Raw genomic sequence first — 25,260 nt, forward strand, 5'->3', positions numbered from 1 at the left:
ACCACGACAAGGTCACCATAGAGTTTATGTTTTAAAGGCCCTTTGTGTGTTTTGTAGTAGCAGTATCACTGTCTTTTTTTTTTGCCAGGAAGGCGGTAACTAAGTCAGATTAACACAATATAAGACTGCTTTTCATTTACTGGGCCAAAAGCATTGACACTCTGGTATTGTTTACATCAACTAAACTAGAAAGTACTGTAAAAACTGCCAGCTGAAATGTACAGCTTCACAGAGTTCAGATTAAATGGGCTGACTGTACCCCTTCTGTTGTTTTGCCTCGGTTGTCAAAACTAGTCCTCTCTCAGCGAGAGGAACCGAAATTGTAAAGACACCAACAAGATAGATGGGGCTGCCTTTTCCTTCAGTTTACAGTTGTTATTTTTGGGTCTTGCATCATCCCTCTAGAACTGTAACTCGCCAAGCACTGCTTGATAAAACTGCACATAAACTCCTTTCATGGTAAAAGCAAGCTATTTTTGGGGAGTGAACATGGCTGAGTTTATAATGAAAGGATACTCTGAATTGAAACCGACCACAAGCACATGCACTGAGGCAACAGTAAAAAAAAAAAAAAAAAAAAGAGATTTTCAAAAACTGAAACAACCCTCCTAATAATAACCTGCAATGCTCCTGCACCAAACACACCTATTCACTTGGTCAAATTGAATGTTTGGAGATTTTGACAGATAGGGTTTTATTTTTAGAGCCAACTGACTACTGAGCACTTCTGTCAGCATCCTGTGTGAATCTCAAGCACAGCTGATAGAAACAACAGTACTATTTGCAAATTTTAGCTCAGGACAATAGATTAAAAATGATGCATAATATTATATGTCATTCATTCGTAGCTTAAAGGAAACTCATCACTTGTACCCCTTTAAAAAAAATCAATCAGTCAAGAGTCCAAAGTCTGAAATTAACATGTTTGCTAGGAGCTTGTAGAATAAATGAAAATCTACTCAATATAGCTGGAAGCAGTCAATGTGAAATCTTACTACTTATACAGCGGACCTTAAAAGAGATTTCAACATTAGAAGAGAGCATTAGATTTTGAGTCTGTGGTTGCTGGCCAAAGACCAGTTTCACCTCTGCTACCTTGCTTTGTGAGTGTTTCAAACTCTTCGCTTTGACAGAAGTCTGCAACATAACTGTTGCAGTTATTACAGCATCAGTTACTCTCACAGGAGTCCTTTTACACATAAATCAATGGCCTGATTGTCGACCTAAGGCCACGGTGTGAAACCAGTTTGTTTCTTCCCCAGCAGAGCTGAGTGGACATCAAGGTGTAAATCTCAAACAGCTGTCAGTGTTTTAACGACCTACGGTGTTCCTCATGAAGTGCCAGATCTTCCTGTGTGTGATGTGTTTGTGTGTGTAGCTCCAATGCATGTGACAACTCCACTTTCCAGGCCTCCTTATGAGATTAGTTTCCACCGCTTAAGGTCACGTTTAAAGAAGAATAGAGTTCATAGTGAGTGTTGAGCAGCGATGGAATTGGTTGAATTTGACTTAAAGTTTTACTCTTACTTACAGGTACTGAAAGGCAGCTGTTACGCTGTGTGTCAAGAGGCCTGACACCGAATCACACAATTTCAACTGATCTAACGTTGGATTAATCGGCAGCCATGGCATCACATGGAGACATCGCAGAGGGAGGAGCCAATGAAGAGTTCAACGACATCATCAAATGGAGATCTGGTATGTTTTTTTTTGGTTTTTTTTTGGGATAATTCTGGGCATTGTTGGAATTGTTTTCTTTGGTCTTTGCTAATTGTTCAATGCATTGTGTGACCTGCCGAGTGTGTAAGCCTGTGTGTAGTGAGCATCCAGGTGTTGTCAAATTTTTGAGGTGTCTTTGATAAAATGACAGGTTGTCTCATAACTGCATATAGAGAAGTGTTTGTTGTACGTGCATGAGAGCAGTCACTGAAAGGAAACACTGACACAGCCAGAAATCCTGTTACACATAGTTAACCTCAGTTCGCATGGAGGCAAGGGAAAAGGGACAGAGGCAAAGCAAGCGACAAAGGCATGAAGAGATTAGGAGATGGTTGACTGTAACACGTTTGCTTGGAGAAAGAGAAAGTAAGAGGAAAGGTGACCAATGGCAGCAGAGAAAAGGGAAGACAAGAATGCAGGGATGGGTTCAGAGAGCCGCACCCTGTGATCCCTTTCTCTCTTTCCATTCTGTAGGTTAATCTTTTGTAGACGCCACCCTCGGGAAGAGAGGCAGACACACAAACAAGTTGTTGTTCTAGCAGCAGGAGTGCTTTAGTTGGGCAAAGTGTAAATATTAAAGGTCAGCACAAAATGTAGAATGTACCAAAAATAAAAAATACTTACAAGCACTGGCCTTCTTAACATACAAGACTTTAGTCTGATGCTTACAGAGGTATATTTTACACTTTGTATTTAGCAACTAAATATATATCTGACTGGAAAGGTCAGGAAGCTATACTGCATTTAAAAATCTGAGTAAAGGGAGTTTGGTAGATAAAGCAATGATGATTTTCAAAGTGAATTACTGAATGAATACTTCATTTCAGTGGCTCCCAGCACATTATGGGCTTACAAGACACTATTTACATTGCATACAGTTGCAAGAGAAAACAAAGTGGGAAGCAATCAAACATATGGAAATATATTCATACGTCCCAAACATAGTATATAAGGCTTAACAATTTAAACATGTGGTGATATCATCCTTTAACAGAAGTTGAGCTAAGCCATGTGTCCCATAACTCATGTGATTTCCTTTGGTTTGATAATGTTGACTGTAATGTGAACTATGAATTCACCATATAAACACTTATACTGGCATCAAAAACTGGTGGCATGTGCTTTTGTGATGCCGTTGCTTCCAAATGTGCCTGACGCTGTCGTCCAGTCAACTCCCCAACCTTGCTGTTTCTGTCTCTCTCTCTCTCTCTCTCTCTCTCTGTATTGTAAATTGTAAAATGCAGCAGGAAATAATGTAAAGAAAAGATTTTATCCATCCTGTCCAGTCCATGTGCCAGCTTTCCCCACCCACCCAACCTCAGAGCGCTGGCAGATTCCGTGCCAGGAATTCCACCGTGCCGCTGGAGTTTGTAATTTACAACGCTTGTCTCCAGACCACAATACTTTTCTTACAAAGATTCAGGTTTCCCTAGCAACCCCTAAATGTAATGTTTTCTTTTATGGCAAAGGGGGAAAATTTAGCACATCGCTTAGCTGCACACTAAAACAATGCACGAAATACAGCAAAGCACATTTGTGTTCAGGTAACTTTCAGGCTGTGGCCCAACTGTTTCTGATCTTCACTTGGTGGCATGGTATGCATTTATTTGGTGGGCTTATAGAAATATGGCTGTGGAAGTTAGGTGTTCTATTTTATAATTGTGTGAGATTTGTAGCCTACATTGAGCTGAAGGTGGACTGTGAGAAGTGACTGACAAGCAGGTGAGTGTGTGTGTGTGTGTTTGTTTGTGTGTGGTGGGCAGGTGGAAGGATGTTTTCACAGCTGATACAAACCTTGTTAGAAATACATTAGTGCACTTGTTCAAGTGATCTCCATGCTGGCCACCACGGGGGCGTGTTTGAATGGTTGAGGAATTTATCCACAACAGGTGAGAACTGTGTACTCAAACAGCATGCCCTCTCTTTTTTTAACCATCATTACTGATTGACAGAAAGTTATAACTGGCTGTCCTGATCTGAGCGAGCCCGTTCTGTTATTTTGAAGCTCTGGATTAGTTATTTCAGCTGGTGTGTTTTCCATTTGTAAACTAGTATTAAAGACTGAGATTATCACTACAATGTGTGTTTAGGCAGGGGTGTATGTATGTTTTCCATCTGCCTCCTATGATCGGGGTCAGGAACCTAGGCAGTTTGTCCTTTTCACAGATATATGCACACTTACACCTCTTGAGGGGCGTGGGAGGGGGGTGGTCATGTTTTCCAGCGCGTCACGTTGTTATGCAATTCCCCACAATGGACCAGGGAGGGAGATAAAAACGTTTTGTAAAGGACAAAGGAAAGAGGGTGTAGGATAGAACAATGTGAAGATGAAGTTGTTTATATGGAGGAAAGTTGCATTGGTAGGAGCTTTATAACAATCACGTGCCTGCAGTGGTTGAAGCATTAACACACAAGACCAACATTTACTTGTCCATAATCTTGAACAAATAATTCTTGGCTATTAATTTTCCCTGGTAGACTGTCAGGTTGGTGGGATGTAGAGTTAGTATTTTGACAGTTAAGGAAATGCTACTGAAAAGTCATTAAAGCCACAGAAAAGTTTTACTAAATTAAATAGTTTTGGAACAGTTAGTTGATGGACAGTCTGTTTCAGTCGATCTTCCTGAGAGTATTTGCTGCTTTCCTTTGTTTTGAATTACTGAATGAATTAATTAATCATTAAAAATGGATTATCTTTGCATTTTGGACTTTTGGTCAGGCAAAACAAGCAACCTGAAGATGTCGTTTTGAGCTTTGGGAAGCTGTGATGGGCATGACTGTCTCACATTTAATAGACTATTAGATTAAACAGTAAATAAAAAGAAATCGTCTACAGATAGTCTAGAACAGGGGTCGGCAACCTTAAATACTCAAAAAGTCATTTAGACCGTCTCCCACAGAAAAGAAAACACCTGTATGCTATGTATAAGAAACTATAGTGTCTTGCAGTTATGAAATCTGATACAAAAACATTTCGAACTCCGAAAAAAAGGCGCTTGGTTGATGCTTACTTTCAAATAAAACACTCAGTGTCTATTTGAGTCCTCCTCGTATTTATGAAATAAAAATCCAAACTTAAATTATCCACCTGCAGCGAACCAAAAATACCGTCTGCTTCTGTGTTCCGTCATCGTTTTATCGCGTGTACTGGAGCGTGCAGTCAGCTGTCAACCTGAACAAAAAAGACCTGTTTCACTCAACAATGCGAAATATGGATTTGCAAAATAATAGCCAATTCAAATATTTACTTTACTTGGTTAATGTGATTTTTGCTGCTGAACCTCGGCGCACATCGTGACTGTAAGCTGTCGTCTGTGAAACTTTTATTTTCTTGTATTTATCCATCGTTTACCTACCGAGGGTCGAAAAGCTCAATAAGACTTGGCGCCGGATGTCGCACATCGGCGGTTGTGACGCATATTTTGAGCGACAAAAAATTAAAAACGTTTTATTTTAATGTTACACGATCAACATAATCTTCAAATTTAGAATTGCATTTAAAAAAAGAACGAACTAAAATACAAAAAATACATTTAAATTAAATTAAATACTCATTATTTCTTTTCCAAAGTCACAGGGAGCCACAGCAGAGGGATGAAAGAGCCACTTGCCTGGACCCCTGGTCTAGAATGACAATAATCATTTGCTGCAACTCTAAAAATGACCTGATAAGCTGTGTGTGGTTTGCTACAGAGCACTGCAGTTCCCGAGGGGCTGAAAGAGATGTTAAGGAGTGCTTACAAACAGTATTTGACTAAGTTCTGGATGGATTATCTTATAACCCCCTGAAGCCCTAGCCACCTATCCTGTCTGTGCACTCCCCCTCCCCCCTGTCCATTCCAGAGTGCAGACAAATGTGAAAGGTCAAATATCATCCACAGGGTTACAGGCTGTTGTTTAACAGCCATGCCACAATAATGGACACCCACCTGACCTTTTTTCCTCTCTGTTTATTTGTCACTTGAGAGCTCGGCTGTGGAAGAGCCTTCTCAAAACCACACTTACACAGCTCTTGTTACCTGACCTGGCCTTGTTGTTCTCCACCTTTCTCCTCTCTGTTGATTTCTTTGCCTTGCTCATTACTCTCTCCTATTATTCAGTGTGTTTTTGTGTGTTTGTAAATGTGAGAATAACAGTGTCAGTCCCAAACAGCATAATACAGATTTGGTGGGTGCCTTGCAGCTCTCTGAGTGTATGCAGCTTTGAAATTGGTTACCTTTGTTGAACTTTCTCATCATTACCTGTCATGCTAAACTCAAGGATCATCTGCTTACACATTATCTTTGGGTGTGACATGCAGCAGAGGGCAAGAAATATTGTTTATCTAATAAGAGAACAGGAATGTGATTGTCACTGACAAAGGGTGTGGAGGGTGTGATTTGTCACCATACTAGCTCAGCTACATGTCATGAATCCTTACTTCTAGACTTGGCCTCTTGCAGTAGGGTGGACCTAGTACTTGGAAATATTTCAGCTGCCGCGTGTGTGTGTGTGGAGAGAGAGATTGGATTACATGTTCAGAAATAATTGGATGAAACATTAAAGCTGTCTGATACTCACCTTGCAGTGGCGTAGAAATGTTTTCAAACTCTGAGCGATTGCAGCGGCACACAGTGTTATGCAAATACACAATAATGGGTGTGCATCTACATGTGTGGGTAGTGTCGAACAAAAATCAAAACAATGGAGCTTTCACTGTGGCCGCCCCTTCATTCTGAGATGTCATGACCTGAATTTTTTTTTTTTTTTTAATTTTAGCTTTAGATTTTGCTGAATGGGTCTATGAGGTGGCTGAAGGTTCTCATGAGTGTGTTTTGACTTTAAGGACAGGACATGTCCACAGGGAATACAGCTGAATCTGTCCTCATGGCAATATATAGATACAAGTGTGTGTTTGTCTCTTTGCTTGTCGCTGAATCTGGCTGCCTGGGAAGTGGGAGGAAACCAGCTCTGCAAAATCCTGGCTGGAAATCTGGGAATGGAAGCCCTGGCCAAAACATCTCCCCTGGGTGCGGTTGTGTGTGGGACTCTGCCTCTTTGGTCCATGTGCATGTGAATGTGTATGTGCATGAAGCAGCACACAGACACTCCACCCATCCCATGTGACATTTAAACTCCTCTAGAGGAGGCTGGAAATGGTAGAAAATGATCAGTCTCGAATGGGTCTGTGGTTGTTAAACACATACAAACCGGTCTCTTCTTTCTGTGAATCTCCCTTTTCCAAACCAACCCCTTCCAGTTTAAATCCCCATCTCTGCCCCCTTTTCTTTGCTCATTAGGGCTACAAAGCCATGTTGCCCAATCTACCTTCTGACCCCTCGCATGACAGGATTTAATAAAACAAAAAAACAGGCTGAGGCCCAGAGAGAGTTTAGATTAACCCTTTAAAGCTACAGTGGTATTTCACTGCTGAGTAAATTACTTAAAGGGATTGAATCCCTCTATTGAAATTTCCACTTTTCCATTATACTGAAGGGTTTTTCGTCCTTTTGTTGTTAACAAGTTCATGTTACTTGTTCTGTTATTGATGGTGCTAAAACTAGGTGCACAGTACAGACATTTTAAAGCATTTTGATGCTGTGGTATTGAGACCAAAAACTTTACAGGTAGGGTTTTCCCCTGTTTCAGATCCATCACAGCTTCAAGGAAACATTATTCCACTGTTGCATATAGTGATCGGTAGAGACAGAGACAGGTCAGATCAGGAGAGAGATAGGTTTCAGGTCAGAGATGAACTGAGGATATTGTGGCTCCATGTTATCCACCTTTACAAAGAGATTTTGAGGACTTAGACATGGAAATCTACTTCTTCATGTCCTTGGGTGGAGGCCTGTGGCATTGTGGGAGACGTGCACTTTCCATTTCTTTCTCTTGGATGTTGGTTGTACGACTGACTCATCTACTCCGTATGAATGCATTTGTGTGTGTGTGTGTGTGTGTGATGACTACCAGCTCTGAATGGTATTTTAAAATCCATCCTAAAACACATCTATAAGCAGCTAGTTCAATATTTCTTAAATTTCTTGGTCGTATATGATGTTGTGTGAAGTTTGATGAAGTTGTGCGACTCTTAAAAAAAACTTTCTGTTTCATGACTAGAGAGGATCACACATTGAAATCAAAGTTGACTGTCAGGAAGGGAGGCTAAAGGAAAGCACAACAAAAAAAGTTAATCACACTATTTCATCACAAAACTCTTGTATCACACTCAACATCAAAGAGTGATGTAACAGTGGACGTTTCCTTTGGGGAAGCTGATTTTCTGGCAGTGGCAAATGGGTGTTAATAGTGAAGCCGACTAGAAGGCATGGGCATGTGACTGGCCTTAATTTTAAGTGATTTTGTTAATGTATAGACTAAATCTTATGTGGTTTGGGTGGTGTGAGATGAAACGTTGGTGGTCAGTCAGAGCGGGATACAGAGCTAGAGTATCTTCATTTAGGACCCAGTCTATGGCAATGTTTTTTTTTTCTTAAGGCTGTGTGGCATATGGAGTAGTTTCTCAATTTGTGGGTCTGCAGAAAGATAAGTGTACTAATTGTCTTACTAATTTCTCAAGTTCAGATACCAAACATCCCGTAAATAAACAGCCCTGGATGTCATGTAAACTCAGCCAGTGCTTGTGGTGAGACAAGAAAATAAAAGGTTTCACTTATTTCTTCCAACCATTAGTCAGATGTGGGAAGAACAAACTGTGTGTGTGTGTGTGTGCCTGCGCGCGTGTGCATGTGTGTGAGTGAAAGAGACAGACAGATGTTTATGCCAGTGTACATGCACTCGCATGGCTTCATTCAAGCAGCTTGATGACGGATGCTCTCGGAGTGGTGCGCAAAGACAAAATGACAGAGGGGGACGCCTGTCTCTGGGTTCATGACTGATGCAGCCCAGCGGAAAGTCCCTTTTGGTCTCTAATTCCTTCAGTCACTGCCAAGGCCAGCCTCACCCAACCCAGTTCATTCCTCTGAGTTGTGACCAGACCAGCTGCTGCAACTCTCCATGAAAGGAAGTGGCTTTAATTCAATCAGACTCTGGAAGTTGGTCACGGGTGGACCGGGCTGCTATTCCTCCCCTACTTCCTCTTTGTGAAGGAAAGGAAGAGAGAAAACAAAACACAGGAAGATGAACTTTCTCTTTATACCCCCCCACTCTCGCCTCTCTAGTCCACCCTCTCTGTGGGAATAGAGTTGTTTACTCAGTTGGTCCTCATTGACTAAATATGTCAATGAGCAAATGGGCTCAGGCCTTTACCCTGTTCCCTGTTCTACTACACTGGCTCACCGACCTGCATTAAATGTCAGGAGCTGTGTCACAGTTTTGACTCCATGTCCTGCGATGCTTCTCTGATTCCGTGAGTCATATATATATATATTTTTTTGATTGTCATTGGTTTCACTTTTATGTAAACATTAGCAAAGAAAGTGTCTGTGATAGCCCAGAGTGTCAGTGGTATTTTTTCAGGTTTAGGTCACTGTGGGTCATGTTTATCTGCTGTCACTTTCTGCAACATGGGAGAATGAGAACTGTCGCCCCCGTCAGGTCTTCGTGTTTTCAGGGGAGAATCAGCTGTCAGTTGCAGCAATGCATATGACACATACACACACATAAACACACACTAACCTCTTTGTCACCTGTCACTTACCTTTTAATTGACAAGTGAAGCAGTCCCTGCTCTTGTCACTCACTTTTCTCACCCTGCTGTTGAGCATGTGTGTGTGTGCGCGCGCGTGCATGTGTGTGTGTGCACACGTGTCTGTGATGTCACATCAGACAAGCCGGCCCAGCACCCCAAATAAACACACTCGATAAATGCTCTTACACCTCTACTTCCTCTTTCTGTTTTCTCTCTGTCTCTCTCATTCTCCCACCACCACGAACACCTCGTCTTCCTGTTCCGGATTTGTTGTTTTTCTTTCTTTCTTTTTTCTTTCTTTTTCTCTCTCTCTCTCTTTTTTTTTGCTGTTTAGTAAAAACATACTTTATCCCATCATGAATTTGAGTAAGTGGATGTCTTGGAGAAAGCGTAACTTTTTCAGGAGGCAAGGAAAGCATGTAAATAATCTTGATTTAGGTAAGTGGGCGAGAACATCTGTGAAGGAATTGACATTGAGTTCTAAGAAGCATTACAGGAAACTAAGTTATTCACCAACTCACCATCAACTGTTTTACTAGCTGAAGGCTTCTTTTTTTAGAACGTTTAAAATATACCACTGGTTCCACTAATTTATACCCGCAGCAGTAAAATTCAGATTCTTCTTTGCTTTTGGTGCTTTTTAAATTTTTTTTATTTTTGCATTTTTATCTAAGTTACTTTTTATATCCTGTTTATGCTTTGTTTTCAGTCTACATACCGTATATTAGTTTGTGTCGATGTGCTGCCCTAAATCTTAAGCATCTCTTGTGTATGCGGTTTGCATCACACATTGTACATCTCTTCTTAGTAATGTAAGGTAATTTTATCTTTCTGTTTTTATCTTTCAGCTGTAGCTATTTTAAACATGTTATTAATTGCTCTGATTCAAGCTCCTCTGTACCTGTAAGTGTAATATAATGTATATGGGGGATTAGATCAGATGAAGGTTGGCATGTGTTGTGTCCCGAACTTTGAATTAGGTAGACTTCCAAATGGAAATACAGATAAGTTAATGGATTCACCATATCTCTTCCACTATCATTCTGTGTTGTGTCTGTGAGCGTGCTGATTTCTGACTGATATGCTCTTCATTGTCGTTGGAGACGGCATTTGCATTCTGTCATGCTGCATGCAGGGATGATGTCGAACAGTGTTTATCTGTGTTCATCCCCTATCCCACGATGCATTATGACTCCCTACCCCTGGCTTGCCCTGTCCTGTTCTGTTCTTCCCCCAGTCTGTTTCCCTTTCATTGGCAGTGTCCCTCTTTCCCTCCCCTCTCACTCTCTGCTGTTGCATTCCTCTGATCTTTTCCTCCCTCTCTGGTCAAGGAGCGACAGAGGCAGAGGATAGAGGAGGAGAGGGAGGCAGGAATGTCAGATTCACTTTTGTGCTGATACACCTGGACTGTCTCTTCCTCCCTTGTTTTTGGCTTTGCTGCTTCTTTGGTTCAAGACTGTGGCGGCCTTCAGTAAAAGATGGCAGACCATGGGATTAAACTCAGAGGTAGGAAATTTGACAGGTGTCTGACACATGGCTTGGTGGCAGCAGGGTGTGCCACAGGTGGCGCATTAAGGTGTGGTAGACTCAGACCGCAGATACTGGAGACAAATGCTGTGTATTGTTATTGTTCCTCTGCAATCTGAAAAACGATGTATGCAAGCTTTGTCAACTTGCTATGAAAGAAAGGTATTATTTTCTTAAGTGGATTGTTGTTTCACTAGCTTAAGCACTTGTTCTTGCAGTAAATATGCTCTGATATACTATATGTTCTTAAAAAAGCTTTTTGGGCATTTGTAACTAGTTTTTAGATGGGAAAAAAAGAACAGACCTCCTGTACATTCAAATTTTTGATTCTCTTGTGGACGGATTTGGATTTATACAAAAAGACAAGCTCAGTCCTCATATCAGAAACCAAAAATATGTTCCTCTTTTTGTAAGCAAAGCCAATAATGGGATAGAGGTGTTTCAGTTACTGGCATTCTGATATTCAAACAATGTTATATTAGACTTTAAACACATTTAAACACATTCAATAGTCTGATTGGATTGTGAGTCAAATTCGCTTACTTACTTATTTACTTTACAGTTTTATCTTTCATCTCTTTTCTTTCCCCACTCGTTTCACAAGCTGCAGCAGTGATTTACAGTTTGCTTGTTGTTACATCTCTGGTTTGTGAAGAGACCTGGCTTGTTGATCACAGCTCATCAGTATGTTCTGTACCCCTCATCTCACCATGCTTGTTCACCCCTAATTTTACCAATACATGAAAGGGTTTTTTTTCAAATTGCAAAGTGGGGGTATGGGCTAATCTTTCTGGATGTTTGGAGTGTTTTCCTAACAAATTCCCAGATCTTGGCAAGGGAAGAGTGTCAACAAGGCTGTGCCGGCTGGGACAAGCTTAGACAAGTGACCACTGGAAGGAGGAGGGAGGAATGCATGAGAAATTATAGGAATTCTATGCATTCCTCTCAACCTACAGACTCAGAATAATGCGCCTTAGCCAACAAACTGTGAATAGGATTGAGTTGGACGTGCGTTTTTTGGTGTATGTATGAGAAGAAAAGAGAAAGTTTGTCAGAGGGCAGGTAAGTTGAGTGACATACAATGGTTGACTTGAAAACCTATCAGTGTGATTGTTGTAGGGCTGCATGTGTGTGTCCCGTCTAAGGATTAGTGCTGTGGGTGGTGCTGTACTGAAAGACAAAACAGCCAACAGCCGAGCCTCCTTCCAGACAGCCATCAAGGTAAAATTCACCCTGGGAAACTTTTTTTTTTTATGAGCGCAGCCTCTTCATGAGTGTTGTTTCATTGCCAAGCCAAGAGCTTGCCTTAATGCTTCATCACCAGCGACCTGAAAATAGCATACACTTAACATTCAGTGACATTACGTTTATTAGTTTATTTTTGGTACCGTCTGAACACTTTGACAGCTTTCAGACACACACCTCAATTGGTATTTGGCCAATGAAACTTACAGTCACTTCAGCTGGTAATGGCCGTAGATATACAGTTGTCTTGTTAAGTGTTCATTCGGTGGGCACACATGTGTTTCAAAACTTGGGGGCAAAAGCTAAGTTTTATCAGTTAACTTGGTTACAGGTAATTGCTGCTCGCTGGTGCGGCTAAACTTTGTAAATATCTCTATTTGTCTAGGCGCTGAGCTCGCATGTTGACTGTGTGATGCCTCCGTGGAAACCCTGATGGCTTGTTTGATTTTCACCTCAGTGCCTCCCACCATTACCCCCTCCCCCCCCCCCCCCCTTCTTCCTGCTGTGTGGTCACAGGCTGTCTCCACCTGTGACATGGAGGAATATACTGGGAGACTGGGGCTGTATATTTAATGTGTCTGCTCTGTGTTCACAGCTGGCTGTTGTGATGAACATGTGTGTTTCTCAAATTTTTTTTTTTTTGCCCGGTCATGTTTTGAGGTTGGTTCGTGGTTTATTTTGCTCAATATCCTCAGCTCTGTTGACTCTTGGTTATGTAATGTTGGTCAACACTGGGTCAAAGAAATGGGAGAAGTCTGGCAATTTGATAAATCATGGTCATATTTCAGAAAAATAAACTTGTTTCTGAATTTCTTTTTTTTTTTGTGTGTGTGTGTGGGGTGGGGGGGGGGGGGGGGTATTAACAGAAGGCTCTGTGGACATAAATTTCTGAGGTCACGCAAAGGCTTTTGTCATGTAAATTATAGGAATAGTAACAGAATTTGTCTTTTTGTTAAGAAGGGAATCCTGCACATAACTCGAAACACAACCCTGTGGTCTTCATGCTGTGGTCTGAGTGTGCATGTGTGTGCATACAGTATATTGAGAGCATGTGTGTGCTCACTGAGCTGTGAGAAGATACCAGTGGGATTACTCTTCCTGATGTAATCACTACTTCCTGTTTGGCTGTTGCGGAAGAGAAACAGTTGTTTCTCTCTGTCCATGACTTTGCACTGTCTGTGCAGAGTGTCATCCCTCTGCTCACTCCAATGTGTGTGTGAGCGTGTGTGTCTCAGTTATATGGAATATGATGACTGATTATTTGACAGGGGTTTAATATTTGCTCTGCAAACAAATGTGCCTGTGCCTGTTGCCTCTCTGTGCTGGTGCAGTTTGTTCATTTCTACTCACTGGGCTGATAGGATATCTTTATCATATGACCAAGTGACCCATAAAGGCTGTTTTCCAGTAAGAGCCTGCCAGTATTACCAGACGGTTGCAAGTTGCTGTGAATGGGACTTCGCAAAAAATTGTACGTTTTTAATATTAGCTGGACCTTGAATTCAGTGGTGTCTGCAAGCGGTGATCTTTTCTGCTTGATTCAGCAACAAGTGAAAGGATTGCAAAAACTTTGTACCATATTTATATGTTAATGGATTCTCTGCTTAACTGATTTCCTCCTACAATTCACATAGCTAGAATGTAGGTTATTTATCTACAAACGAATCCAATATTTATGTCCAATGCCTCCATTGATACCTTTTGTTGGTCTAAATTTACATCAGACGAAGATGGCATGTTGACAGGCTCCAGCACTCAGGAACTGCATCCTGTGATCTGTAACACTGTGCTCAAGAGATCACAAGACCAGAGTGACCAAACTCACTGATTAGCTGTGAGAAAGAAAATGTGTATTTCTCTTACTAATGTAAGTAAGTGTCCAATGTAACATTCTCCAACCCTCTAACTTCATCAGCTTGAAGCTTTAACACAGGTGAAGCTGAATTGGAGGTGGCCTCATTGAATAGCATGAACAAACACACACACCACGTGCCAGTCACACAATCATAAATGTAGGACCTCGGCTGTTTATAGTTTAGGCGTGTGTGTGTATGTTTTGTCCTAATCACATAAATGTCAGAGGTGTGTGTTACATACTGCACATCTGTGGCTGAAGTACTTATGTGGGCAGATGTAAATAGTCATAAGCAAAGTGACATAAGTGGATGTGTAATAGTGTAGTAATGTTGTATATACAGACTCCCCTTGCTAAGGGTATTTTTGTCTTTTGCTCACACACACACACACACACACACACACACACACACACACACACACACACACACACACACACACACACACACACACACACACACACACACACACACACTGTTGAACACACTTGCATGCACACACACAGCCCTGCTGCTCCTTTGATCCATCCAGCAGTAAGACATTCCTGTGCTGTGGTGAGTAGGAGCAGTAGACAGATTGAGGGGGATCGTGTATGAATCAGGTGTATTGTCCTGTTAAGGTGGTGTGATGGAGAACCCAGGAGACCTGGGCCCACAGGGGACCCTCTTCTCAGGGGCCTCGGAGGCCCTCGGCGGGGTGCCAAAAAAGGCTGCAAGGACAGGAGGCCTCCACACGGGGCTTTTTATAAAAGGAAAATCTATATTGCGTTGAAAGCATACCTGTACTATACCTGTCGCGCTAATTGTGTGCTTTTTTCTCTCCCTCTGGCTACCTCTCTGTATCTTTTTGGCCCGCTCTCCTTGTTTTTTTTTTCAAAATTTTTTTTGTCGTTTTGTCTTGTGGTCTGCCTGCCTTTCTTTCCTCCTCTCATCTTGTCTGTCAGAACATGTTTAGTCATTCCACCTGTAAGTTATCCACTATGATTGATCAGTTGTTGGGCCCCATGTCACGGCACCACCGTTTATTTTTCGACACGACCCCTTCTTTTGTCTCCTTCACACTTCTGTACGCCGACTTCATCATTCATCACCCGTCACTTCTTTGTCTTTTTCACCTCTTAGGAAGGAATCCTTAAGGTTTTAATTGTTGCTGCCTGAGATTTATGTGGAAAATGGTGCAACATACTCTCAGGAGGTCTTTTACAGTGTTTCGGTTCAGAGCACTTTATAGAGAGGATGCAGTTCAAGTGTTTTCCAGTCCAGGCAACTAGTCTCCCTTGTGTTTGTCTCCACCTCAAGGCCTCACCCTTCCAGCTGTCTCTTTCCTCATAGATAGCTCTCAATAGTTGGCATCTTAGTCCCAGTCATCCTCACTTCTTCAGCTCCGGACATTTTTGGAGAATTTCTAAGGTGCAGAAATGATTCTTGTTGATTTCCTGCTGTGAATGGCACAGCACAAGTAGGAATGAAAATGTCTAGCCAAAGTACGGAACATTAAGCTTAGATGGAAATTGCAGAAACCATGTATAATCTTCATCCTGTCAAGTCAGTTTTATTTGTGTAAAGACACAGATATCCCTCAAAGGGCTTCACAGTCTTGTACAACATATAACACCTTCTATCCTTAGACCCTTGATTTGAATAAGGAAAAACTCACAAAAACCACCCATCTCTTCCACCACCATCTCATCCTCTCACCTCTTCACCTCTCTCACCCCCACCTCTGGCCCCCTCTCAGTACATTCTTGTTTTTATGCTCCTTCTCACCCAGCCACTGGATACGCGCGCACACACACACACACAACATACACTCCACACACCCCAAAACAAAGAAGCCGACGACTGCTGGGGCTGGTGATCATAACCTTTGACCTTTTGTTCCGTTCATGGTGCTTTACACAGCGGCTAGCTGAATGACAGTGGCAGTTTAACGCTCATACACACATACACTTCTCTACTCTTACATTACAGTCTTAGACCTCAGTCATGGTGTTAAGAAGCAGATGTGAAAGTATTTTTTTTTGACATGTTCCCTCAGGTATACAGATCTGACAGCTTAATGAACTGGTTATTTAGGAGGCCGCAGAGAGGGCACGAGGAAGAAATTGAAAACTAAACTTGAACATGACTCTTTACATCCCTTTACTTATGTACCTGAGGTGTAGGTTCCCTGATGTAATGTCAGATAACTAAAATAATATAATGTTAATGTCATCTTTTGTTCATTTGCCTGCAGTTCATACTTGAGCTCAACGTTGTTAGGAATGTGATTATGTGTCTGCAGTTACTTGATAGACTGCTCTACAGTTTAAAGAACCAGCAATGTTTATCCTCTGATTGTTTATTACATGACTCTGTTTCCCTGTGTGCCAAACAAATTCTTTATAGAGTCTCTAAGGGTCTGTCCTAGTTTATTTATAGGTTTGTCTTCTATCAATAATGTTTATTTTCACAGTTATTTCATGTTTTTACGTTGTTTTTAATTAATTCTTAAGTTGATAAAATGGCAAATAATGGGAAAAGTTAACATAAACCTATAACTGTATTTCTGACACATAACTAGTACTGTCTTTATGTTAAAATGCACTAATTTATATTACATCTGAGAAGTTGTAACCAGAACATCCTTTGAACCATTACTCTGCACATTACTTAAATTATCACTGTACACTGCACAGAGAGTCTGCAGAGGCCTCCTTTGTGAAGGGTTTCTGCTCACAGTTTGTGCTACCAAATCTAACCTTCAGCTGTGATTTCCAGTTAAGTTTAATCTTAAATTATAAATATAGTCATACTAGTTAATATGGAATATTTCCCTCCACATTCTTTTAAATGTGGAGACACAGTCAAAATGAATTTTCTGAGTGAAGTCCAAGGCTTTGTATGAGCTACCCTGATCCATTACATGAGCCAGCCATGGGCCAGGCACATCAAAGCAGCTGGCCTGACACACAACGAGGCCTTATTAGAGAGTCATGTTGGGGAGAACAAGGGAGGAGCAGCGAGGGAAGGAGTCAAAAGGGAAGAGAATGTGAAATATTTGTAGAATTGGATTCAGAGACCTGAGGAACATAATAAACGGACAAGGGTGTGCACACACATGCAGTTACTTTTCGTTTTTTAAAACGTGATGTGTTACTTTTACTTCTGACGGCAAGCACCTTTTTACATCTTGTACACATTATCCAAATACACATCTTACCTCCACCTTGTTGCTGTAATTTTCTGATGTTCCAGCCACATTGATCATGATGCTTTTAAGCGGCGGTGCCTCGAGCTACCATTTACCAGCGTTTTAGTGGGAGAGTGAATATGAACAGTTGGTTCCTGAAATAAACAAGTGGAAATGGACTTTGCTGTCATTAAAAGACTGACCGTACCGACTGCCAGTGTCCAGTTTTTGATACATCTGTTCACCTCTCTAAAAGCCCATCTTTTTGTTCCACAGATGAGCACGATGCAGTACAGAAGAAAACGTTCACCAAATGGATAAATGCACAGTTCTCCAAGGTAACCAGCTCAACCACTGACCAGTACAAACGGATGCCAAACTTTTACCTTTGTTTCAGTCCTAAGACCATTTAATCTGTTTCTGATAGAAAAACTGTCCCTGCAAACTTTGATTTTTGTGCTGGAACCTTCTTGTTCCACACCGAGAATGACAGACACACAGCAGACTAGCTTTGCCGCTATCAGAGGAGGAGGTGATTAATGATTGATTAATTATCATCAATTAAATTTTATTGCACTTATACTGCAGAAATCGCCATATCTAATCAGAACAACAAAGTGACACATTACTTTCCTTCAGTGCATGTGTCAATCCATTAATCTACCAAGCAGCAGTTTCTGTTAGAGGGCTAATGGCTTCGTGTGTGGTCCTGTTTTTTATATTTCATCATTCTCATAAACACACCACTCACAGAATTGTGTTAAATATGTGAGGTTGATTAATCTGACTGGACTTGTTTAAATATTAGCACCCCTTAGACAGGCCAGAATAATCTCTGAAGCTCTTAAATGCTGTTAGTTTCACTCTCAATCGTGTCCCCAAGTCTCTCACTGTGATAGAGGTTGTTACAACCTGCCAGACTTTCTCTTCTTCTTTTCTGTTTGGCGCTTTCTGGTTCCTGCCAAACAGCTAAATTTTCTGTCAGTGGCACTCTGAAAGTCTTTCAATGTTCAAATTATTTGTAAAAATCCACATTTTCTGTAAAACGTGAGTTGATTACATAATTGATCCATTACTAAAATTTAAACTGATACATACATGTCTACTTGTGATAGTTGATAGGCTTGTTTGCTGATTACGTGCTGCAGCAAAATTTGGGATTTTTGTTTCATCCTTGATATACAAGGATACACATACACCAGTTGTACTGTTTTCTCCTATCAGACGGGGAAGACGCCCATCAAAGATATGTTTTCTGACCTGAGGGATGGGAGGAAGCTGCTGGACCTGCTGGAGGGTCTCACTGGCACTGTCCTGGTGAGTTTATGTAAAGATTATAAACCTTTTTTGCCACAGATTTTTAGCATTTTTAAGAATTGGGTCGTCTGATCTCTAAAATTCCTAAGATTTGTTCAGCTTCAGCACTGATCATTTACCTTATTAATGCTTTGTCTTTATGTGGGACTTGAACTGTGGCAGCAAAAAACTTGTTTGCCTTGTGAGCTCATTTTTATCAAGCTGGGCTACAGGGGCAGCCTTTACAAATCGCAGATTTTAAGGTCGGCTGTTGACACCACCAGTATGCTTACAGTATGTTTTTTTTGGCAGTGTATATAATGAAATTACAGTAGTGCGGTGTTTTGTAGCTGAAGGGTGACTGCTGCATTCCCTCAAGCCTGTACAAGTACACGCATTACCTCATGTAAACTCTAAACAACTTTAAGTCGAATGTAAACATAAGAGCCACTCTGGGGACCTCAGCAGATGTTTTTGAGTCCTGTAATACCAACAGCTAAATTAAAAACAAATGTTTTGCAAACGCATTATATCTTCTTCTTCATCAGTTATATATAAATAGTTGTTCTTGTGTTATTTGAACTTTTGCCAGTTCATGCATCTTGATATTTTCATATATTCATCATATTATGTATGATATTTTCAGTAAGACATTTCAGTTTTTCCTCCACAAAGATTTTGCTCACCAAAGATTAGACGGTTAAATTAATACTTTGTGTTTAACCAGCAAACAGAAAAAGATTTAATAAAGAAATAGATTTAAAAGTTTCTTACTTATAATGTTATTTATGAGCAGAGTTGATACTTCTTGTCCATCCCTTTGTAGGTATATCTTCAGTGACCAACCATGCACTTAAGTGCACACATTTTTGTTTCATTGGATATTCCTTTTTTATCAGTGTCACCTCCCCGTCACCTCTTTAACATCATATCTGCTTTCTAGCACCTGTAGCTATACTAAGTGCTAACTGTCTCTGTACCATACACGCAGGAACAAACATGTGCACAGACATACTGTGATACCAGAATACTAATTCTATAATTGGGTGCTAATGAGTGGTTGAGGTATGTGAAGACTTAAGAGGGACTTGCAGCTGGCAGCTATTCATCCTGCCGTTCTTTCCATAAGGTGACCTGTTGACACTTCTGATTGGGTAATGGGTGTGATGAATGTATGGTGAGGAACGCTGCTGAGTGATGGCATACCTTTACATTTTGTACATTTTACTCCCTAATTTGACCTGGGACTAATTGTGAATGTTTGCAGATAAAATGTGTCGCAGATTCCAGTTTACACTGAAACTCATTTCCTTGAAATCGCTGAATTACTGGATGCACTGGTGATTCTATGAACCGTCAAAGATTCCTGTAACGTTACGATTGGCTGGTGAAAACTGAACCTGCAGTCAGCTGATTTCTGCTTCATTTCCTCTTCCTCAGACCAAAGAGCGAGGCTCCACCAGAGTGCACTCTCTCAACAACGTCAACAAAGTACTTCAAGTCCTGCATCAAAATAATGTGAGTACCTGTTTTGGTGCTATTGCTAACATCAGCTGCCGTTTGGTGGACACTTTTAGCCAAATCATTCATAGCTGTATTTGTTAACCTGCTGCCATTAAGGCTAAAGAGTCTGCAGGGTTTTTATTTTAGCCACAGAGTACAACATAATCAGAGAGATGCAACTGTAGTGAACAGTAAAAATATCTTCTGTTGTATTTTCTTGAAGTAAAGACCCACAAATTCTTTGGCCACAACATTTGACATTACCAGTGATGTGCGCTTTCCCAACCAAAGTGGCTCTGGGTTGATTGAAAACAGTAGCACTTCCTGTAACTATGCAGGACTGCGTGTTGACTTGTGGCCTTTTATCTGAATGAGTCCGTTTTTCTACATTGTCTTCTGTATTTGTTTGCTTCCCTCGCTCCATCGCTCCCTCATCCCTTCTTCTCTGTGTGTACACTGGTTGGTGTTAATGCCTTGACCACAGCAGTGGGAGATGAGGGGCAGGGCATGCTCATGGGAAGTAGCAGAGGCTGGAGTTTGCATGCAACCCCTGCTGCTTTTTCTTCTGCAAGAGCCAAACACTGTCAGCTGGAAGAGAAGGCTAGAGTTCCCATGAGCTTTTAAAGTCTGCTGACTAGAGAAAAAGGCCTTAGAAGTTTATCATAAATAAATAGATGTCATAACAATACTTAATGTTTCTAATTAAAGTATAGAAACTACATTTATCATTAAAATGTGCTTGACTTTGATGTCATGTTCTAGCTGTGAAAAAAAAATGTTTTTGGCTTCTATTTAGCTTAAGTGGTTAAAAAACACTTGGATGGCTCCTAAATGAGATGTGTGAAGATTTTCCCCTGTCAACTGCAATTTGCATGAAAATCATTATAATCGGCCTCAGTTGGCACTGATCATCAATCAGTGCCGACACGCTTGCATTTGTTGAGTTTGCGTTATTGTATCAGTATCATGTATTCCCTTTGCGTTGTCTCATGACCAGCCACTGGATGGTTCTTGTTTTGGGGAAAATTTGAGGTGTAGTAGTATGATGTACTGTATATGTGAGCTTCTGTGTGCGAGAGAGACAGAAGTGATGGTGTGGTGGGATGAAGCTGGTTGTGAGTGGAGATGGGTCAGAGGTCAGCTCTGCGGTGGCCATAGACGTCACTTCATAGTTTGAACACACACTTGATCTCATGTTCCACTGTGTGCCTTAAACCTCTCCAAAATATTTATATGTAATCACGCCACACTTGGCCTCACCTCATATGGTCAGTGTCTGACGAGCCTGCAGACACACTTTACAGGTGGCATTAGAAGGGTGTAGTTAGGGTGGTATTAAAAAATGCATCATTCAGTTATAACAGTGTGGACACTCATTAAGAATTGAAGCACTATTATTTACCCCCACAGTATGAATAAAGAAATATGAGAAAGAGTAGATAATGTTTAACCGTTAATTACAACTATTATTAATTATTTGTTTTCAACATGTGTCTGCCCACTCTTTCAGGTTGATTTGGTAAACATAGGAGGGACAGATATTGTGGATGGGAACCACAAGCTGACCTTAGGCCTCATCTGGAGTATTATCCTTCACTGGCAGGTGAGCACACACACACACACACACACACACACTCACACTCACACGCATGCTGTTCCCTCTTTCCACCCACACCCTGCACGCATGCACACAAAGACTCGTTAATGTTTGCTCAGTGAACTCACTGATGTTGCAGAGGGATCAAAAATACAGATGATGGAAAAACAGTATTAATGAGCACACATGCATACATGTAAACACAGTTATCATCCACTGCTTTGTGAGTTTGACCTGTTGAAATTTGAAACAGCCATTCAGAGTAGGCTAGTTAGTCAACAGGTTTCATTAAAACGACTTGGTCACTGCGAGGTCTTTCAGTATTAGTTTTTCATTGCTAGTTTACATTGGTGTCATGTCTCTGTATGTATAGTAAAGTATAGGTTTGAACTCACATTAATGTGTGTTTTTTTCCATGTGCATATGTTTGTGTAGGTAAAAGACATCATGAAGGATATCATGTCCAACCTGCAGCAAACCAACAGCGAGAAGATATTACTGAGTTGGGTGCGTCAGTGCACCCGCTTGTACCCAGAAGTCAATGTGCTGAACTTCACCACCAGCTGGGCTGACGGCCTGGCTCTCAACGGCATCCTTCACCACTTCAGGTGAGGAGGAACCGTAGACTAGACGGGGTGTACTGGAAAAAGAAATGAGGTCATGGCAACAAAAAATTTTACTGCTGTTTACTGCTGCTGAAACTGGTAAAAAAAGCTGAAGATTATCTTTCTACATTCATTTTTTTGTGTTTTTGTATTGTGCCGTTGCACACCATTTTTTTCTGAGTGCTGTGAGATGAATCTTCTGCTTAAGGTTGACACTGCATATTTGACATATGCCCTTTGACTCTGAATGTAAATCATACTGATCGCAGATCAAGACCTTCAAATGCCGCCAAAAACCAAGGCCTGGAATTTGTGTGTAGGAAGCTTTCTGTGTGTGTGTGTGTGTGTTAAAGTGTGTGTGAGAGGGCAGGAGAGATTGTGAGGATACCCAGCCTGTGTAAGTGGCGGAAGGTCAGGCTGACAGGTCACCGCCTGCCGGGTCTGTGTACACTGCTTGACTTGCTCTGTTTACGCCTGCCATGTCACTGTTTGCACATGCTCAGTGTGTGCATGTGTGTGTGTACGCTGTTGTGAGAGAGGGAGAGGAGTGTCGGGGTGTTTTCCCCCCTTTCTGTAACCTCTTGTCCTTATTAGTGACATGCGTGCACACACACACACACACACACACACACAGAGGCCTGTGAGCTGTGAGAAAGGCCAGTGTTGGTTTAGACCTGGGCCAGGGTTTAGGTGGATCACTGAACACACACATTCCACACCCAACTGGCCTCAACACAAGTTCCCCTATGCACTACTCAGGGAACCGCCTTGTCTTTACTCAGGGCATAAATAGAAGTTTCAGACACAATCACATTTGTGGTATATACAAAATGGAATTTTTAAAAATGATACTGAGATTAATTCGTTTGCTTCACTGAAACATCTGTGGCACTTTGGGAAACACAAACTCCCAAGCAGGAATGTGTTTGCCTTAGTGGTTTATGAAAGATCTGATATGATCTTAATTTTGGAAATCTTCTGGTAGTGGTACTGTCTCCACCTCGCTGGTCTCATTGATGCCATTCTCTGTGTTTTCAGGCCGAACGCATTCAGCTGGGATCAGGTGGTCAAACTGAGCCCTGTGGAAAGACTGGACCATGCCTTCACTGTAGCCAAAGACCAGCTGGCAATTGAGAGGCTACTGGATCCCGAAGGTACTGACACACTAAGTCAACACTTTCCCATATTCCACATAAAGAGATTTATTTGAACAAGAATGTAGAAAATGTTGTGAAAGTAACAGTTGATTACAAAAGAATATGCATCAACTGCCTTTTATTATAGTCCCTTAAAAATAAAAGCTGGATATGGAATGACTTTTTCAGTCTCCAGAATTCCCACATATTACACATACATAGTCTGCGTTCACGAAGCTTACCTTCATGTCCTGCCAGCAGTTGGATAAACTCATGGCAGAGCAAATAACTTGGTGTTGTCTTTGGCTGAAGATTTGTAAGAAACTATGTTTGCTCAGAATGTTTTCCTAATTCATGTAGCACCTGTATCTGCTCAGTGTGCATGTACTTGATTCAGACACGTCTTATGTCATGACCGAGGGGCAGTCACACCTGACCTGTGTCAAAGCCAGGTTTAATCAGTACAACCTGCCTCAACCTGCTTCTTTCGCTCCCTGTATAATCTCCTCCTGTCACCCTTAACTGCTATCTCACTCCATCTGCCGTGCCGCTTTTCTGCTCGTGCAATTTTCACCTCTTTATCCCCCACTCTCTCCCCCCACTGCTTCTCATGCTTAATTTGTATCTCTGATCTTTCTGCCCTACGTCCATCTCCCTCCCACCATCTTCCCCTCTCTCTCTCAGATGTGGCGGTGCAGTTGCCAGATAAGAAGTCCATCATCATGTACGTGACATCGCTGTTTGCTGTGCTGCCCAGAGACGTGAGCATGGAAGCCATCAGAGAAGTGGAGACCCTGCCACGCAAATTCAAAGCGGAGGCTGAGGACTCAGGTCAAGGCCTCAGTGCTCAGGTAAGATATACATTACAGGATATTACAGCTGTCACCCTGTGTGATAGGATACAAGACTAGCTTTTCATTTTAGGACAAAGTGGGTTGGGCTCTAGGCCAAAGGGAGAGTCAACGCACTATTGTCACAACCTTTAAAACTACTCACACAAACTACTCACAGGAGTCCATGGCTACATCTGTTTTTTTTATAGAATTCAAGGTGTTCTTTAAAATATCCACAGCTGGTAACCAGCAATGTAGACAGAAGCATAGAGGGTCCAAACAACAGGAATTTATGACTGGAACTGAAAAGTGTATTTCTTAACAAGTAGCTGTTTGGGTTTGTTTTGTTTTTTTAAATAAATTTGAAACCAGATGCAATTCAGAGCCATTTGTCAAAATCCGAGCCCAGGAAATGATTCTGTATGTTTTCAGCTCAGTGGGGAAAAGAAAAAGTTAGGACTTATCAGCTACTCATAGGCCACAATCCTTTAATGCTAACTTCTAGACTGTATCAGACCAGCAGCTCCTAAAAAAGGTGTCACTATGGGCACTATGGGTTGCCTAAAGGACAGGCCAAGGGTGTCCCAAGATTTGAGGATTCAATTTTTTTTCTGTATATTTTCAGTAATGTTTCATGCCATTAAAAATCATTTACATGAAATACATCTAGCCAGTAGCATACTTTTTCCCCTGGTTATTTCAAGTTAAAGATTTATTTTGGAAAACTCACCCAGCAAATACCTCAGCGCCTTTTAGAGCGACTGAAAAACTGGGGTTGCAAAAAAAATGGAACCCATAACTTCCTCAACCTTTGCTGCTGTGTTGTGTTTCTGATAACATTCAGTTTGAAGGCCACAGACCTTCACACTGTTATGTGCAAGCATAAGGAATATTGCGAGGAGTCTCATTGTGTGTTGCCAGATAGAGTGAGTCACTCCCACTCTGAAAAAGCCATCTCCCTCATTCTCTCCAGCACTGCTCATGAAAAACACAGCAGGCGCAGGCAAATAGGGAGCAGAGCCATGACTCACCACTCTGACATTAGCCAACAGACCGAACTGCATGCTGCTGGAAACACAGAGCTGTAAAGGGATGGAAGGAAATGAGGGAATAAATTGGTGAGAATAGGAGTGTGTGCAGAGAG

The 25,260-nt window shown here is 41.4% G+C and overlaps 1 protein-coding gene across 7 annotated transcripts in view; it reads left to right on the forward strand.

Moving 5' to 3' along the window:
• Positions 1-25,260, forward strand: part of utrn (utrophin) — a 168,661-nt gene that overhangs the window by 658 nt on the left and 142,743 nt on the right. For 3 of the 7 annotated variants that reach the window (XM_041064679.1, XM_041064682.1, XM_041064680.1), the window contains exons 1-8: positions 9,636-9,787; positions 17,423-17,484; positions 18,371-18,463; positions 19,883-19,960; positions 21,456-21,548; positions 21,978-22,150; positions 23,186-23,301; positions 23,968-24,134. In XM_041064679.1, the coding sequence (XP_040920613.1) occupies positions 9,706-9,787; positions 17,423-17,484; positions 18,371-18,463; positions 19,883-19,960; positions 21,456-21,548; positions 21,978-22,150; positions 23,186-23,301; positions 23,968-24,134 (864 nt within the window). In that variant the 5' untranslated portion in view covers positions 9,636-9,705. Of the gene's footprint in view, positions 1-1,533; positions 1,699-9,634; positions 9,788-10,724; positions 10,856-11,891; positions 11,939-17,422; positions 17,485-18,370; positions 18,464-19,882; positions 19,961-21,455; positions 21,549-21,977; positions 22,151-23,185; positions 23,302-23,967; positions 24,135-25,260 lie in introns of those variants that run through there. The other 4 variants (XM_041064681.1, XM_041064685.1, XM_041064684.1 and 1 more) reach the window with 4 other exon arrangements.

Source organism: Toxotes jaculatrix, chromosome 19 (genome assembly GCF_017976425.1).
Source record: "Toxotes jaculatrix isolate fToxJac2 chromosome 19, fToxJac2.pri, whole genome shotgun sequence".
Taxonomy (NCBI): Eukaryota; Metazoa; Chordata; class Actinopteri; family Toxotidae; genus Toxotes; species Toxotes jaculatrix.